General features: G+C 41.8%; 1 protein-coding gene across 1 annotated transcript in view; it reads right to left on the bottom strand.

Moving 5' to 3' along the window:
* Positions 1-17,648, bottom strand: part of LOC126257285 (Down syndrome cell adhesion molecule-like protein Dscam2) — a 587,314-nt gene that overhangs the window by 98,015 nt on the left and 471,651 nt on the right. The window contains exons 26-27 of the mRNA XM_049955551.1: positions 15,242-15,381; positions 14,263-14,413 (exon numbers count right to left, since the gene is read on the bottom strand). Coding sequence (XP_049811508.1) covers positions 14,263-14,413; positions 15,242-15,381 — 291 coding nt within the window. The remainder of the gene's footprint in view (positions 1-14,262; positions 14,414-15,241; positions 15,382-17,648) is intronic.

Here is a 17,648-nt window from a genome sequence, read left to right as displayed (position 1 = left end):
AACAGTCAAGGGGTTTTATGTGCTGACTGGAAAGGAATTAGTCCTCCAGATGGCCCATGAATAAGGTAGTTTAGGACGGTGCCATGTGAGTACCCACTGTAGTACCAAGGATTTGTTTATAGATTTAGCCGTCAGAAGTGAAATAATTGTGGGTCAGGATGAAGTTAGGAGGATTAGGAAAGACATGGAGGTTATTGGTGAGCTATGATGTCACATCCACAGGGACCAACATGGAGTATGGTGGTAACAGGATATGAACTGCGGAAAGGTGATGGAGAATGGGTAGTGTCTTAAAAGTAGGAAAGTAAGTTAAAGACAGTACTTTGGAGGTGTTGCTTAACAAAGACATAGGTTTGTCCTGTGGAAGCACTGTACCCTGTCAGAATGGGACAACCATTAGGGAAACCAATTGGGTTGGATTTGTGGAGTTTGGATGCAGGTATAAGGTGCAAGTGTGAGGGTTGCTGGCATAAGGAGGGAAATGGATTCAGGTATCAGGATTTGGGGTGGAACTAAGGCTTTGAGGAGCTGCTGGAGGTCCTGTTAGGCTTCTGGGATGAGATCATGGTTGTGTTTCATGGCCACTGTGGTGAAGCCTTTGTCTATGGGAAGAATAATGAGGCTTGCATTGTTTTCAGGTTATGGATATATGACTGATGCTGGACTCACTGGGGAAAGATATGGGAGGTGAGACCAGGTTAGAAGTGACAAATTCCTGCAAGATTACAAGGGGATGACTGGGTAGGATGGGAAGAGGTTCATGGTTGGAGACAGGTGTGTGGCTCTGGTTGGCACATGTGAGTCTAACATCCTGACTGCATCCAGCTGCCCCACTCCCCACCTCATCTCTGTATGCTCCCTGCAGCACTTTACTGTCCCCCAGCCCTACCCTGGTACCTCTCCCCCTCTCAGCCTTCTCCTTACCCCCACCCAGTAGCCTCTCCCACAATGTGCTGTGGCTCACAGTCTAGCTCCAGCTGCCAGAGACTGTGGTCATGTGTGTGTGTGTGTGTGTGTGTGTGTGTGTGTGTGTGTGTGTGTGTGCTGTGCAAGTGCATGCACCTGGTGCACACACCTGTATCACCTGGTGCATGCACCTGTAGGGTACTAGGTACCTTGCCTCTTCTTTTTTTTGACAAAGGCCTTGTTGACCTTACTTTCAAACAGTCTTTTTGTGGTGCCTTTTTGTGACTCAGCATCTCGGTTATATGGTGAGTAGCAACTATCCTTTTCATTTTGTTGTTAATTTCAATAGATATGCAGGTAACAGAAATTTCTTTTTATTTCTTGTGTTGTATGTGTGGTTAAAATGGTTCTCCTCAGGTAATTTTTGTCTATTGTGAAGAAAGAGTAGGCACATTTCACAGATCTTACAAACCCTGTTTTTCATTATGGCTGGTTGCTTAACTTTTGAATTGAAGAAATGTTTATCTAACGTCTGTGGGACAGAAAGAAACCCAAACAATGCCTCTGCCTTTAAAATACTGCTTATCCTATCTGAAGTTTTATCTATAAAAGGTAAGCTACACCAATACCTTTATGATCTATTTAAGTTGTTAACTGGCTAGGTTTTTTTTATCAACAATGCTGGAATCAAATTTATATCTGTGGCCACTGTTATTGTCGTATTGAGTTCCTTGTCATAGACTTCTTGGAACAAGGGTAGAGGAAGGAGACAGTTGATTATTTGGCGGAATGCTGCATGTTTGTAGGCTACACGATGTTGAGAGGAAGCTAGGTTGAACGTGTTAGTAAAGGAGTCTTCGATAAATTGTAAATTTATGGTTGCCGTTTTCTATCTGTAAGCTGATGTCTGGGAAATTAATAGTGGTATCCCTAACTTCAACCTGACCTTTATGTTAGTATTCATATTTTACAAGTACGTTTGGAGACCAGAATGAGATTTTCATTCTGCAGCGGAGTGTGCGCTGATATGAAACTTCCTGGCAGATTAACACTGTGTGCCGGACCGAGACTCTAACTCGGGACCTTTGCCTTTCGCGGGCAAGTTCTCTATCAACTGAGCTACCCAAGCACGACTCACGCCCCATCCTCACAGCTTTACTTCTGCCAGTACCTCGTCTGCCAGAAGCTCTCCTGCAAATGTTGCAGAACTAGCACTCCTGAAAGAAAGGATATTACGGAGACTTGGCTTAGCCACAGCCTAGGGGATGTTTCCAGAATGAGATTATCACTCTGCAGGGAGTGTGCGCTGATATGAAACTTCCTGGTAGATTAAAACTGAGCACTTGCCCGCGAAAGGCAAAGATCCCGAGTTCGAGTCTCAGTCTGGCTCACAGTTTTAATCTGCCAGGAAGTTTCACTTTTGGAGTTGTCTAGTGGAACCTTTCCATGTACAGAGAATATCATAGACATGTCTATACCAATACACAACATGCTTTCCCAATGGTTCACTCTTAAGAAAATCAGTTTCTCACTTGTACATGAATATTTCTGCTACCAGGGTAGACAAGGGTGAGGTCACTGCCAGAACACCTGCTCCCTTGAAAGCAGAAACAATTCTGATTTCAACAACACTCCACTGTATTAAGTATGTTCAGCTGTTCTTCCAAATTGATGATGAGTAAATTGCTTGAGTGTGACACAACAAACAGTTTCTGAGATCATTTACAATACTTTTCCCTGTCAAAAGCCGGCCGGTGTGGCCAAGCGGTTCTAGGCGTGTCAGTCTGGAACTGCGCGACCGCTACGGTTGCACGTTCGAATCCTGCTTCGGGCATGGATGTGTGTGATGCCCTTAGGTTAGTTAGGTTTAAGTAGTTCTAAGTTCTAGGGGACTGATGACCTCAGATGTTAAGTCCCATAGTGCTCAGAGCCATTTGAACCATTTTGAACCCTGTCAAAAGAAGAAGCTGAAACAGTTTCTGTCTTTAAAGGTGAGAACTCCAACCCAACAAAAACTCTCGTTTGCAGATAGCATTGTGAACTTATTAACATTAACCCTGACAGAACCAGAGGAAAAGTTACTATCATAAGACCACAAAACCCAAGTGTTTGACCATCTACAGATTAGATCTAGAATTAACTATACAGAAGAATATAGCTATGAAAGTACAATGTGCAGGAAAAATTTGGCAAGCACTTCAACTCTAATAGAGAAAGGACAATGAGTTTCTAATCATGAAGGAACTTAAAATTAGGATTGAAAGAAGTAACATCAGGGGTGACTCCCATAAAAGTTTGCAGGTTTGTGCAAAACCAGGAATAATTTTTTTCAACTGTGTTTGCTCACTGAGCTTTCTATGCAAGTGGAGAAGTAGCATGCCATTTATCCCTTTTGAAATGCTCGGGCTTTATGTGCTGAATGCACCTGAGTGGGAAGGAAATGTGCCGACGGTGACTTGTGGTTGCATTGTGCTTGCAAATATGGACTCTGATCTCTCAGGGAGGTAATGGGGATACTGCTTGGCAACACTGTACTCATATACAGGCCTTAGGTGTATACAGATCTCACCTGAACCAGCCTGGCAACCGCAGAAACAGGGTCCGAAATCTTCCGAAGATAACCTAGACTGTCAGATCTTCAAACAAAGTGGGATTCTCACAGGGAAATATAGCGTTAAGAACAGTTTATATTTAGTAAACAAGTTAACAGTTCTTAGAATTCTGACAAACAAATAATTAGCTTCTTCTGATGTATACTGCTTGTTCTTAAGCATTCCTGTGAACCATTGCAATAATATTGTGACACAATCATTGTATTTACATAACGTTAATCCAGAAGAACAGCTAATCATAAATAGTACAGTTGAATGTTGCTTAAATAAGAGTCATTTCCACTTTCAAGCAAGCTAATACACTCCTGGAAATTGAAATAAGAACACCGTGAATTCATTGTCCCAGGAAGGGGAAACTTTATTTACACATTCCTGGGATCAGATACATCACATGATCACACTGACAGAACCACAGGCACATAGACACAGTCAACAGAGCATGCACAATGTCGGCACTAGTACAGTGTATATCCACCTTTCGCAGCAATGCAGGCTGCTATTCTCCCATGGAGACGATCGTAGAGATGCTGGATGTAGTACTGTGGAACGGCTTGCCATGCCATTTCCACCTGGCGCCTCAGTTGGATCAGCGTTCGTGCTGGACGTGCAGACCGCGTGAGACGACGCTTCATCCAGTCCCAAACATGCTCAATGGGGGACAGATCCGGAGATCTTGCTGGCCAGGGTAGTTGACTTACACCTTCTAGAGCACGTTGGGTGGCACGGGATACATGCGGACGTGCATTGTCCTGTTGGAACAGCACGTTCCCTTGCCGGTCTAGGAATGGTAGAACGATGGGTTCGATGATGGTTTGGATGTGCCGTGCACTATTCAGTGTCCCCTCGACGATCACCAGTGGTGTACGGCCAGTGTAGGAGATCGCTCCCCACACCATGATGCCGGGTGTTGGCCCTGTGTGCCTCGGTCGTATGCAGTCCTGATTGTGGCGCTCACCTGCACGGCGCCAAACACGCATACAACCATCATTGGCACCAAGGCAGAAGCGACTCTCATCGCTGAAGACGACACGTCTCCATTCGTCCCTCCATTCACGCCTGTCGCGACACCACTGGAGGCGGGCTGCACGATGTTGGGGCGTGAGCGGAAGACGGCCTAACGGTGTGTGGGACCGTAGCCCAGCTTCATGGAGACAGTTGCGAATGGTCCTCGCCGATACCCCAGGAGCAACAGTGTCCCTAATTTGCTGGGAAGTGGCGGTGCGGTCCCCTACGGCACTGCGTAGGATCCTACGGTCTTGGCGTGCATCCGTGTGTCGCTGCAGTCCGGTCCCAGGTCGACGGGCATGTGCACCTTCCGCCGACCACTGGCGACAACATCGATGTACTGTGGAGACCTCACGCCCCACGTGTTGAGCAATTCGGCGGTACGTCCACCCGGCCTCCCGCATGCCCACTATACGCCCTCGCTCAAAGTCCGTCAACTGCACATACGGTTCACGTCCACGCTGTCGCGGCATGCTACCAGTGTTAAAGACAGCGATGGAGCTCCGTATGCCACGGCAAACTGGCTGACACTGACGGCGGCGGTGCACAAATGCTGCGCAGCTAGCGCCATTCGACAGCCAACACCGCGGTTCCTGGTGTGTCCGCTGTGCCGTGCGTGTGATCATTGCTTGTACAGCCCTCTCGCAGTGTCCGGAGCAAGTATGGTGGGTCTGACACACCGGTGTCAATGTGTTCTTTTTTCCATTTCCAGGAGTGTATAAGCGAGCAGATGGACTGGCAATGGCCTCATCCATATACCCCTTGGTAGCATAAATGTTCATGGACAAGTGGGAGACTGGTTTTCTTAAGAGTGAACCATTGGCAAAACTTGTTAAGAATTGGTATAGATATGTCAATGATATTCTCTGTATGTGGAAATGTTCCACTAGACAACTTCTGAAGTTCTTAGAAAATGTGAATCAGTGGCATACTAACATAAAGGTGATGCCACAGTTCAGTATTTCCACCATTAATTTCCTAGACATCAACTTACAGAAATAAAATAGCAAAAATAAATTAAAAATTTACTGAAAAGCCCAGGGTACCCTGCTATCCCTCTCCCTTATTCCCCACCCCACTTGGTATTGCTGTTTCTACTGATGTGACACTGCTGCATTCTAGCCAGACATGCCAGAAATAGTGGTCATTTGAGTATGAGGTCTACTTGCTTACGTGAATGATGGTTGTCCTCCTTTCTGAAGGAGGCTTTGGCTGAAGCCTTAATGTGTAACAGTCTTTTTGTTGTGCTTATCTGCAACTGAATGTGTCATCTTTATGCTAAGCAGCAATTTATCTTTTGCACAGCAATGCAATCAGACAGAGAAGAATACAGCTGGGGTGCTATCAAGTCAAATACAACAAATGCAGCCACAGATGTGTTAGGAAAAAGGAAGATGGTGCCTAGGAAGCCCTGAATGACACCAGAAACATAGGAATTCATTGACAAAAGTAACAGACTAAGGAAAAGAGTCATGATCAAGACAAAGCAATCAAAAACATGACAACAACAATGTGCCATTCACACAAAGAAAAGTGGTTTGGAAAAAGTAGCAAAGAAATGGGAGATGGTTTTTAAATTTTGGAAACTGGTGAAGCGTACTCTATGATCAAAATTTTGCAGCACAAACAGAGAACCAGGAGTACCATAGTAAGAGGTAAAACATGTAAGTCATAGATGGAAAGAATATATTGTAGACATGTACAGTGTGCTGAAACTGGAAGTCTGGCTGAATTTATTGAAGATGAAAAACTTAATTAATGAAAAAAATAAAGGAACATAAACAATGAAAAATTCTTCCTTGCACTAAATAGGTTAAAACTGAATAAAGCAATGAGTGTAGATGATATCTCCATAGAAATGCAACACAGTAGTGATAACATAAAAAGTAAATTGTTTACTGCAGTATCCAAACAATATGAGGGGGATATAATAATACCTGACTTCACAAAAAGTAGAATTATTGCATTATGCAAGATGAAAAATTCAAAGGACTGTACAAATCAGAGAATATTTTAGATGGCATAAGTTGATCACTGATAGTTGCAACGGGCTGGGCAAGGCAGATTTGCACACCTGCATTAATCAATAATGCGGTGCAGATCTGTAAATGATTCTACAGAATTGCTTCAGTGATAGTGGACTTTTATTGAGGTTGCCCTTGTTTCCACTAGGTGTTTCAGTGTGTACTGGTACTATTCAAAATGTTTGCCTGTTTTTGCGTGTATAGTCCTTCAGTGAGTCTCTTGTTGTTTATTGTGAGAATGAGTTCTTGCAGCACAGGAAAGACAAAGTTTGGAAAAGGTGTTCTGCTGAAAGCACAGTACATGAATTTGTATTCAGGCTATGAGATTACTTTGAAAGGGAAAGGCACAATAGCGGTCCTTTCGTCCCAGCAGATATTGTGATTGACAGAGTGGTGGAATGATTGAAGATTTCTACTGTGACAGTAAAGAGAGTGATGTAGGAGATAGAGAGTGTGAATTTAGATGTAAGTCCTGTTCTTGTGATGCCTGGAAAGACAAGGAAGAAACAGTGGCATGTCAGAAATACTGACAACTTCAATGAAAGTGCAATTAGGTGGCATATATATGCATATTACAGCAGGAAGGAGTACCCTACAGCTAAAAAATTTTAGTTTCACTGTCAGAAAGTGGTTTATTTATGGGCAGTGTGCCACTGTTTTAAAAACATTGGCTCCGAGTGGAAAAAGTTTCTTGGGCAGAAAAGTGTTGATGAAGCGTGGAGACATCGTAGTATGGAGATGTCATTTCTTCCTTCAGGTGCAGGGAATGAATCCAAAAAACATAATATGGAGTGATGAAACATGGTTGAACAGGTGTCTTGCAAGATCTGTCTCATGGACAGGTGATACACGTCATGGAGTGATAAGTATGCCTTCAGGGAAGGGGGGCCAACTTATGCTTCCTTATGCTGACTCTATTAATGGTTTTGTGCCTGGTGCTACTTTTTTTTTCAAGAAAAGAAAACTGTAGACTACCATGAAGAAATGAAAGCTGAAATATTTCATGACTTGTTCGTTACTTATTTGCTACCAAATGTCAGTTCGGGTAGTACTTTTGCAATTGATAATGCACTACATCATTCTTTATAATTAAAAAGGCACCAACTGTATCCATAAGGAAGGATGAAATTTTGGCCTGGATGAAGGAAATAACATAGACTGTGAACAGAATAGGGAAGAAGCAGAACTTTTAGAATTGGTGAGGAAATACAAACCACAGAAAATGCAATATACACTCCTGGAAATGGAAAAAAGAACACATTGACACCGGTGTGTCAGACCCACCATACTTGCTCCGGACACTGCGAGAGGGCTGTACAAGCAATGATCACACGCACGGCAGAGCGGACACACCAGGAACCGCGGTGTTGGCCGTCGAATGGCGCTAGCTGTGCAGCATTTGTGCACCACCGCCGTCAGTGTCAGCCAGTTTGCCGTGGCATACGGAGCTCCATCGCAGTCTTTAACACTGGTAGCATGCCGCGACAGCGTGGACGTGAACCGTATGTGAAGTTGACGGACTTTGAGCGAGGGCGTATAGTGGGCATGCGGGAGGCCGGGTGGACGTACCGCCGAATTGCTCAACACGTGGGGCGTGAGGTCTCCACAGTACATCGATGTTGTCGCCAGTGGTCGGCGGAAGGTGCACATGCCCGTCGACCTGGGACCGGACTGCAGCGACACACGGATGCACGCCAAGACCGTAGGATCCTACGCAGTGCCGTAGGGGACCGCACCGCCACTTCCCAGCAAATTAGGGACACTGTTGCTCCTGGGGTATCGGGGAGGACCATTCGCAACCGTCTCCATGAAGCTGGGCTACGGTCCCGCACACCGTTTGGCCGTCTTCCGCTCACGCCCCAACATCGTGCAGCCCGCCTCCAGTGGTGTCGTGACAGGCGTGAATGGAGGGACGAATGGAGACGTGTCGTCTTCAGCGATGAGAGTCGCTTCTGCCTTGGTGCCAATGATGGTCGTATGCGTGTTTGGCGCCGTGCAGGTGAGCGCCACAATCAGGACTGCATACGACCGAGGCACACAGGCATCATGGTGTGGGGAGCGATCTCCTACACTGGCCGTACACCACTGGTGATCGTCGAGGGGACACTGAATAGTGCACGGTACATCCAAACCGTCATCGAACCCATCGTTCTACCATTCCTAGACCGGCAAGGGAACTTGCTGTTCCAACAGGACAATGCACGTCCGCATGTATCCCGTGCCACCCAACGTGCTCTAGAAGGTGTAAGTCAACTACCCTGGCCAGCAAGATCTCCGGATCTGTCCCCCATTGAGCATGTTTGGGACTGGATGAAGCGTCGTCTCACGCGGTCTGCACGTCCAGCACGAACGCTGGTCCAATTGAGGTGCCAGGTGGAAATGGCATGGCAAGCCGTTCCACAGGACTACATCCAGCATCTCTACGATCGTCTCCATGGGAGAATAGCAGCCTGCATTGCTGCGAAAGGTGGATATACACTGTACTAGTGCCGACATTGTGCATGCTCTGTTGCCTGTGTCTATGTGCCTGTGGTTCTGTCAGTGTGATCATGTGATGTATCTGACCCCAGGAATGTGTAAATAAAGTTTCCCCTTCCTGGGACAATGAATTCACGGTGTTCTTATTTCAATTTCCAGGAGTGTATAATTGGTCCATTAGCAGAGGACCATGGCCACCAAGTTCCACACCTTCCTCCATATCATTGCACTTCAACCCCACTGAATTTGTCTGGGCTCAAATTAAAGCACACGATGTGAAGCGAAATATGACGTTTATGCTATGAGACACAGAGAGACTGGCGAACAAGGCCGTTACACAAATAGCATCAGATAAATGCAAGAAGATCGTGAACCATGAGTGGAAAAAAATCAAATGAAGAAAAGGGCTAAGAGAAGAAACAATACCAAATACAGTTGTTTCTTTCTCAGATGTTTAGGACAGCAGTAAAGATTGTGACACCACTGTGATCACAACAAAAGAGTGTCGAACTGATTAAGATGATCTTGGAGTTGCTGTTCTTCCAAAAGTAAGGTCATAATCTGTTATTTCTCACATAACTTTATTGGTCTTTGTGTTTACTTGTCAATGTTTACAAGATATTGTGAGTGCGCATGGTCCTCTCTTTGTCACTTGCATTAGGTAGGCCTGTATTTACAACAGTTTCATTGACAGCCATTTCGACATCACTGCACGAACAGTATTCTTCCCATTTGTTACACTTTCCTGCAGTGTCATCCCGAGTTCCCAGCAGTAAGACATTAGAAGTGACTACAGTATTGCAGCATACAAAGCCCGCTGATATAATGGGCTCTCCAAAATGCCTTTTGATCATGCTAACACTATTGTAATCATAAGGTGGTGAGCAAACACCATTTCAGTCTTTATTTTGAGACAACACGTCAATAGCATATGACTTCTTGGTTGGTTTATTTGTATAAATTAGTATTTAGATAAAAGTTATAACAAGGGCAACGTTTATTTGCAGCCACTCAATAAATCACGCTTTAATGTGACACTTTGAGGGAGTTTTTTTGAGTCTACCTCTTATCATAAGTTGCATTATAAGTAATAATAACACAGCAGAAAACAATTGCTACCATATGCAGTCAGCTGTGCTGAACATTGCAGTTGTTAGCTGACAACAGCACTATCAGGGATCTTCTTATGGCGACTGGACTATAGCCCTTCTGTCACAGGCATAAAAAAATGTTACTATAAATAGTTAAAGAGAGGATTAAAAAGAAAACAGATTGGAACTTATCCAGTGATCAATTTGTTTTCAGATCAGGGAAAGGAACGAGGGAAGCGATATTGGCATTATGTCAAATTTAGGAAAGAAGATTAGAAGTTAACAGTAAAACGTATATAGCACATACTGACCTAGAAAATGCATTTCATATGGCTGATTTGAAGTTGTTATTTAAAGCAATGCACAAAGCAGAACTTGACTGAAAGGATATATGATTAATTTTGATTATTCCTGGGTACAAAAGCACTGAACTAGGTATTAACAGCAGCAAGAAAATAGCAAAAATCAGAAGAGAGTGAGACAGGGGTACTCTCTATCACCCCATTTATTTAATATGTTCATCAAGGAGGCAATTACAACAATGAAAGAAAAGCCAACTGGACTCAAAACTATTGGCACGTATATTCACTGCATCAGTGACTGGCTCAGAGAAGGAACCGAATGAAACACTTAAGGTCTTAAATGAGAAGATAACAAAACTAAAAATAAATATCAAGAAGACAAAAGTCATGGTTATAGATAAGAAAGGAATTGAAGTTGTGTTAGGTTTGGTTAGTTACCTGTTCCACAGATCAATTTGCACGATAGATTGTAATGATGTGGAATGAGTCATTTTAAATTCACATTGCAAATTAATTTGTACATATGTTTACATTCTGAACATTTCACAAAAGGAAAAGTTATAGAGATATGAGTTAGTAATTCTTACCCACCACTTTTTACACACTGCAGTAGTAGAAATTCTTCTATTGAACAGAAGCTGTCAAGGAGAAACTTTCTCAGTTTGTTTTCAATTTTTTCTATGCTGACTTTCCGGCATTTTTTATCACTGGGTGAGTGATCAAAAATTTTTGCTGCAGATTGTGCATCCATTTTTTGGCTAGACAACTTTAATGTGGAGTAATGAATGTCTTTTTAATTCTGATGTTGAAATTATGTACATCATTCCTTTTGAACTGTAGTGGATTCTTTAGAAGAAACTTCACGAGAGAGTACATATACTGTGAAGCAGTAGCCAGAATTACCAACTCCTTAAACAGATGTCTACAAAATGATCATGGGTGAGCATCACACAATCTTAGAGCATGTTTTTGTGCAATGACAAGTTTCTTTCTTAAAGATGAGTTATGTTGTTGTTGTGGTCGTCAGTCCTGAGACTGGTTTGATGCAGCTCTCCATGCTACTCTGTCCTGTGCAAGCTTCTTCATCTCCCAGTACCTACTGCAACCTACATCCTTTTGAATCTGCTTAGTGTATTCATCACTTGGTCTCCCTCTACGATTTTTACCCTCCACGCTGCTCTCCGATACTAAATTGGAGATCCCTTGATGTCTCAGAACATGTCCTACCAACCGATCCCTTCTTCTAGACAAGGTGTGCCACAAATTTCTCTTCTCCCTAATTCTATTCAATACCTCCTCATTAGTTATGTGATCTACCCATCTAATATTCAGCATTATTCTGTAGCACCATATTTTGAAACCTCCTATTCTCTTCTTGTCCAAACTATTTATCGTCCATGTTTCACTTCCATACATGGCTACACTCCAGACAAATACTCTCAGAAACAACTTCCTAACACTTAAATCTATATTCGATGTTAACAAATTTCTCTTCTTCAGAAACGCTTTCCTTGTCATTGCCAGTCTACATTTTATATACTCTCTACTTCGACCATCATCAGTTATTTTGCTCCCCAAATAGCAAAACTCCTTTACTACTTTAAGTGTCTCATTTCCTAATCTAATTCCCTCAGCATCACCCGACATAATTCGACTACATTCCATTATTCTCGTTTTGCTTCTGTTGATGTTCATCTTATATCCTCCTTTCAAGACACTATCCATTCCGTTCAACTGCTCTTCCAAGTCCTTTGCTGTCTCTGACAGAATTACAATGTCATTGGCAAACCTCAAAGTTTTTATTACTTCTCCATGGATTTTAATACCTACACTGAATTTTTCTTTAGTTTCTTTCACTGCTTGCTCAATATAAAGATTAAATAACATTGGGGATAGGCTACAACCCTGTCTCACTCCCTTCCGGCAGGACGTTATTCCATGTGTCATTATAGAACGCAAATATGCAAAATATGTTGACTTACTGATTTGTTTCTCCCCAAGATTTACAATGATTCTAAGTGCAAATTTGGTTGAACTAAGTTGATTTAGGTGTTTCAAAATGTGCTTTTCCCAATTTAAATTCTCTTCAAAATGCACACCTAAAATTTTTAAAGTTTCCACCGTATGTTACACTTATCATTAGTGTAGTACACCAAGATGTGCAGAACTGAATATGTTGTGTCTTTTAAAAATTGAGGGTAACATGATTCACAGAAAATCAGTCAAAGATACTTTTAAGAACTTTGTTGACCATTTCTTCTGTTTCTGTGTGTATACTTGGGTGGATTACAATACTAGCACCATCTACAAAAGGAACTAATTCTGCTTGTTGTATATTAGATGAAAAGATCATTTACATATATGAGGAACAATAATGGAACTAAGATCGAGCGTTGGGGAGCCCCATACATGATTTCTCCCCAGTCAGAATTACGTCCCCAGACTACACTGGTTGAATTACTAAGTACAACTTTCTGCTTTCTTTTGGTTAGATATGACATTATCCTGGGGTTGGGTATACTAGGAGAATACTGTGATTGACACTGTCAAATGGCTTAGATAGGTCACAGAAAATACCTACCAGTGCTACTTTATTACTTAATGCTTGTTAAAACTGGTGAGTGAACATGTAAATGGCATTCATAGTAGAGCAACCTTTCTTGAATCCAAACAGCAATTTGATGAAGATAATATTGTTCCTAAAGTGAAGTACTATTCTAGAATACATCACCTTCTCAAAAATTTTGGAAAATGATGTCAACACTGAAACAGGTTGATGTCAACACTGAAACAGGTTGGTAGTTATTGACATCCCTCTGATCCCCTTTCTTACAGAGGAATTTAACAACAACATATTTCAGTCTTTCTGGAAAAAGGCTTGCGTTAGTGATGCATTACATATTTTGGATAAGACTGGACTTGTTATATGGGAACAAATCTTTAGTATACCATTGGAAACACAATCAAAGACACTGTATAACTTCGTTAATTTCAGAAGGAGAAATTGGTGATACATTCATATGACTGAATTTGATGAGAGTTATTTTTTCAACATACTGTTGTGATTTATCTCTTGAACTGTTTGTCCCTATGCATTCTACTGCATTTAAGAAATGATTATTAAATACATTTGCTGCCTGTGACTCATCATTTATAGCTCTTTCATTCACCTCAATAGTATTGTTATCCTGTTCCGTGGCTGGTTGTCCTATCTCTCTGTTCAATACATATGGCAAGGCTAGCATAAGAATAGGAAGTGAGAAATGTGAAAAAGTAACTGAATTTCAGTATCTCAGTAGCACTATGGAGGAAAACAATAGATTTCTCAAAGATATCAAGAGAGGAATAGCACTGGCCAAGAATGCCTTCCAAAATGATAACAACCTTCTGCTGTACAAGCATGTAAGCATCCAAGCTAAGAAAAGATTTGTAAAGACTTTTGTATGGAATTTCTTGACATATGAATGTGAAATCTAGGATATCAGCAGTAGGAGAAAGCTCATCTTGAAGCTGCAGAAATGTGGTTATGGAGGGGAATTACAAGAACTAGATGCACTGACTAGAAAAATAAATGAAATGCTTCTACAAGAAATATGGGAGAAGAGATAACTACTAAAAGTTGTAAGCAATCCTGAAACAAAACTCAGTGAACACTCAAATTAGACTGGATGTGATATTCTTTTATGCAGCATCTTCAAAGTCAAGGTCACAGGGTAAAAATGAGGGTATCATCATTCTTTCAGAGTTTATCTTCACTTTAGATGTATTTTATGTGAAAAGTAAAGTTACATAGTGAAGTTACATAGCTCTGCTTCTCTTAAATAGTTCCAGTTTTGTAGTTTACCTTTTGAGTTTGGTGCCTGTGTGATTGCCCTTGTGCGATCTCCTTCACCCACAACTGTTGAGGCTGTAACCCAGGTCTCATAAGCCTCCAGTTCCTTAAGTCCTCGGATCTCATGTGTATTCATTGTGGGCCCCACTCGAAAACTCGTTGGCTGCAATGCAAAATTTAACCATTGATGTTGCTGCATCAAAGGGCAGAAAGTAATCAGGTATTTGACTTCCTGGTGCAAGCACACGAAAACTACAGAAGTATTCTCCAAAGAGTGCAATTGCCAATACACTGTGAGACACAAACTGAGAAACTCTTCCACTAAAAAGTAAATTTGTAAATACTTTGAAATATGCTATTATGAACATTTGATATCTGGATCTGTGAGGAAGGTATAAAGGATAAAAATTAATCAACATTAAAGTTTCTCTTTGTTGAGATGTTCTGCTTTGATAGGTATCTACTTTCAGGTTCTATTCAGGCTGCCATTTCCCACTTCAACAAACCATATTTGTGAAAGTTGCCCATTTGTCAGCATCTAAACTCTGTAGCATGTTCAAATGACATGTTCTAGCCTTAGCAACATAACATACATCTACTGCCATAAATTACCACACCTCTGCAGCCCTTTGCATAGGGAGAACATAAACTTCACTGTAAAGGTTTCAGAGGTTTAGTCATGAATGTTTGCTGTGTGGTTTGATAAAAGGAACTTGCGTTTCCAGAATGTCTTCAGGATTTTGTGAGATATGTTTAGAACATGGTACGAACATGACTGAGCGATAGAACACTTTGTATACAATGTTAGGTGAAACTTTGGCACATAAACTGGACGATAATAGTCATTGTGGTCCAGTTTCAGGTTCAGCTCAATCAGTAGGTATGAGATCAATGGACTTATTCTCATAGTTCCCTTTAACAGTCTAGGTCTTAGTGACATCATTACACTAAATATAAAAAAAATTACATAATGAAGAAAATTAAAATTAACCTTTGAAAGATGGTGTTTCCTACTACAGTACACAGTGTACTGTGTGATGAGGCCATTAGGTTGTTTAGGTGGCAACCATGATACGAGTATCGAGTCGGACGTCAGAGTCAGGGTCTTTACAGCAGATGGTGGCCCTGGAACTGAAGAGTACAGCAATGCAGTTAATACATTGGCATTTTCTTTAATATTTAGGCTGATGATTTACATTGAAATGAATTTACATGTGAAAGCTGTTAACAAGCAGAAAACATCCTAATAATGTCAAGGATGGTTATGGTCACAATATAACTTATCTCTTTTTGAACTCTCATTTAGTGTAATATTGTGTGCAAGTTAGAGAACTGAAACTGACTGTCTTGTTGCCTTATCTAGTCTACTATTTGGCTGCTTAAATACGCGCTGTAGACTTGGGCAATGTTCCAATCTACCATTAACCTCCCACCCCCCTCTCTCTCTCCCTCTCATCCTCTGTGCATTTTTTCGTGGCTCTCCCACCAGGCTACTACTTTGATTTGAAAGTGACCTACCTGCAAACAACTTCTCTTTTTACTGATGCTATTGAAACTAAATGTGAAAACTAACTTCAAGTAAAAAAGACTGCAGGCCAATACCACCAATATTGGTGAACTATTGCACACTGAGCATGCATTTATTAGAGGAAATGTTTAAAGTGACCTCCTCCTGCCTGAAAAATCAGTCTTTGATTACAGTTGCATTGCAGGCAACACACAGCCAAAATTGCTGGATGTATCTGTGCCCTCTGGCTGGCTGTCACTATGTCCAAACACAGAACTGGTCACCAGCAGAAGTAATCACATTCAACAACAGAAAAAAGTTTAGAAGGTCAGGAGATAATGGTGGCTTACCTGACTGTCCACCTCAAAGTGCATGCAGTGTGCATTAAGTTGAGTGATGTCAGAATACTAGTGACATCTTTTCCAAGTAATTAGGAAAATGTAATATACATTAACCCTTTGACTTCTGTGGACGTGTTAACTCGTCATGCCTCGCTGCTCCCCTGGCATACCTGACGTGTATACAAGCGGCCTTGGATCTTGCCTACAGCGCTAAGGACATGTTTACGCGTCCTGCACCACTGGCCTTCCCACTGCTATGGACAAGTTTAGGCATGCTGAGTCACAGCTACCTGAGCGCTACAGACGTGTATACATGCAGAGCCGTCTTTCTGCCGTTCTCTTCTAGTAGCCGTTCAGTGGTCTGACTGTGTAGTTCGAGAGTGCACATATCTTTGTTTCTGTGTTCGCTCTTTGCAGAATTCGACTTAGATTCCTGTATTTTCGTCAGTTTTCTTGTTTTCTACGTGAGAAGTGTCACATCACAGTGGTTGCACAGAGAAAGAAATCCTGGATATGGTCAGAGCGACAGTGAGTGTGAATTATCTGACATTGCTAACAGTGATAAGTCTTCAACAGAATCTCGAAGCTGTAGTCCTCAACCCTTTACATCAGAGGGGAGAGCAAGAATTACAATCAGCAGTTCCTCTGAATCCGAGGAATCAAAAAGTGTCAGTGAAACTGTTGAGAAAAGAGTGCACATTTGACTGGAAAGAAACCGATTTCCAGCCGTTAAACCATTATTTCGTTGACTTGAGTTCAGGACACAAATGTCAATTAGATACTGACCCAAGCATTTTTTCATTTTTTGTGATATTTATGTCTCAAGAACTGTTGCAATTTATTGCAGACGAAACAAATCGGCTTTACATTTACACCACAGAAAATACAACAGAATCTGTGAATTCTTGACGGTCAAAAAGGGAAAGATGCTGGATTTGAGGAAATCTATTGTTTTGTTGTTAAAATTAAGTTATTACTGGTCCAGAGATACACTTTTGAACACACCAGTTTTAAGCGAAATTATGTCCCAAGACCGTTTTTGTCTACTTCTGAGAATGTTACACTTCGGTGATAACTCTGCGAGTACAGGAGGCCACAATCTACTTAAAATTAGGATGATTGTTGACAAAGTTCGTAAGATGTTTCGTAATTCATTTCGCCCACATCACAAGCTTTGTATAGATGAAAGTCTCTTGCTGTTCAAAGGACAATTATCTTTTAAGCAATTTATTCCAACCAAGCGAAGTAGATACAGAATAAAGACATTTGTACTATGTGACTTGCAACAACAGAAATTGGGTTCCACAATTTGAGAAAAAGTGGCGATGTAGTGGCAACTCTTATGGGAGCATATTTGGAACAGGATCATATTCTATATGTCGATAACTGGTACTTCAGCCTGGACCTGTTCCTCTGGCTTCACAACCATGGAACAGTCACATGTGGCACTGTTCATAAGAACAGGCACAACATGCCAAAACTGCAGAAGTAATTAAAATGAGGAGAAACTGAGTTTAGGTCCACTGACAAGGTCCTTGCAATCAAGTGCT

Source organism: Schistocerca nitens, chromosome 1 (genome assembly GCF_023898315.1).
Source record: "Schistocerca nitens isolate TAMUIC-IGC-003100 chromosome 1, iqSchNite1.1, whole genome shotgun sequence".
NCBI lineage: Eukaryota > Metazoa > Arthropoda > Insecta > Orthoptera > Acrididae > Schistocerca > Schistocerca nitens.
This window is presented reverse-complemented; position numbering and strand designations above follow the sequence as displayed.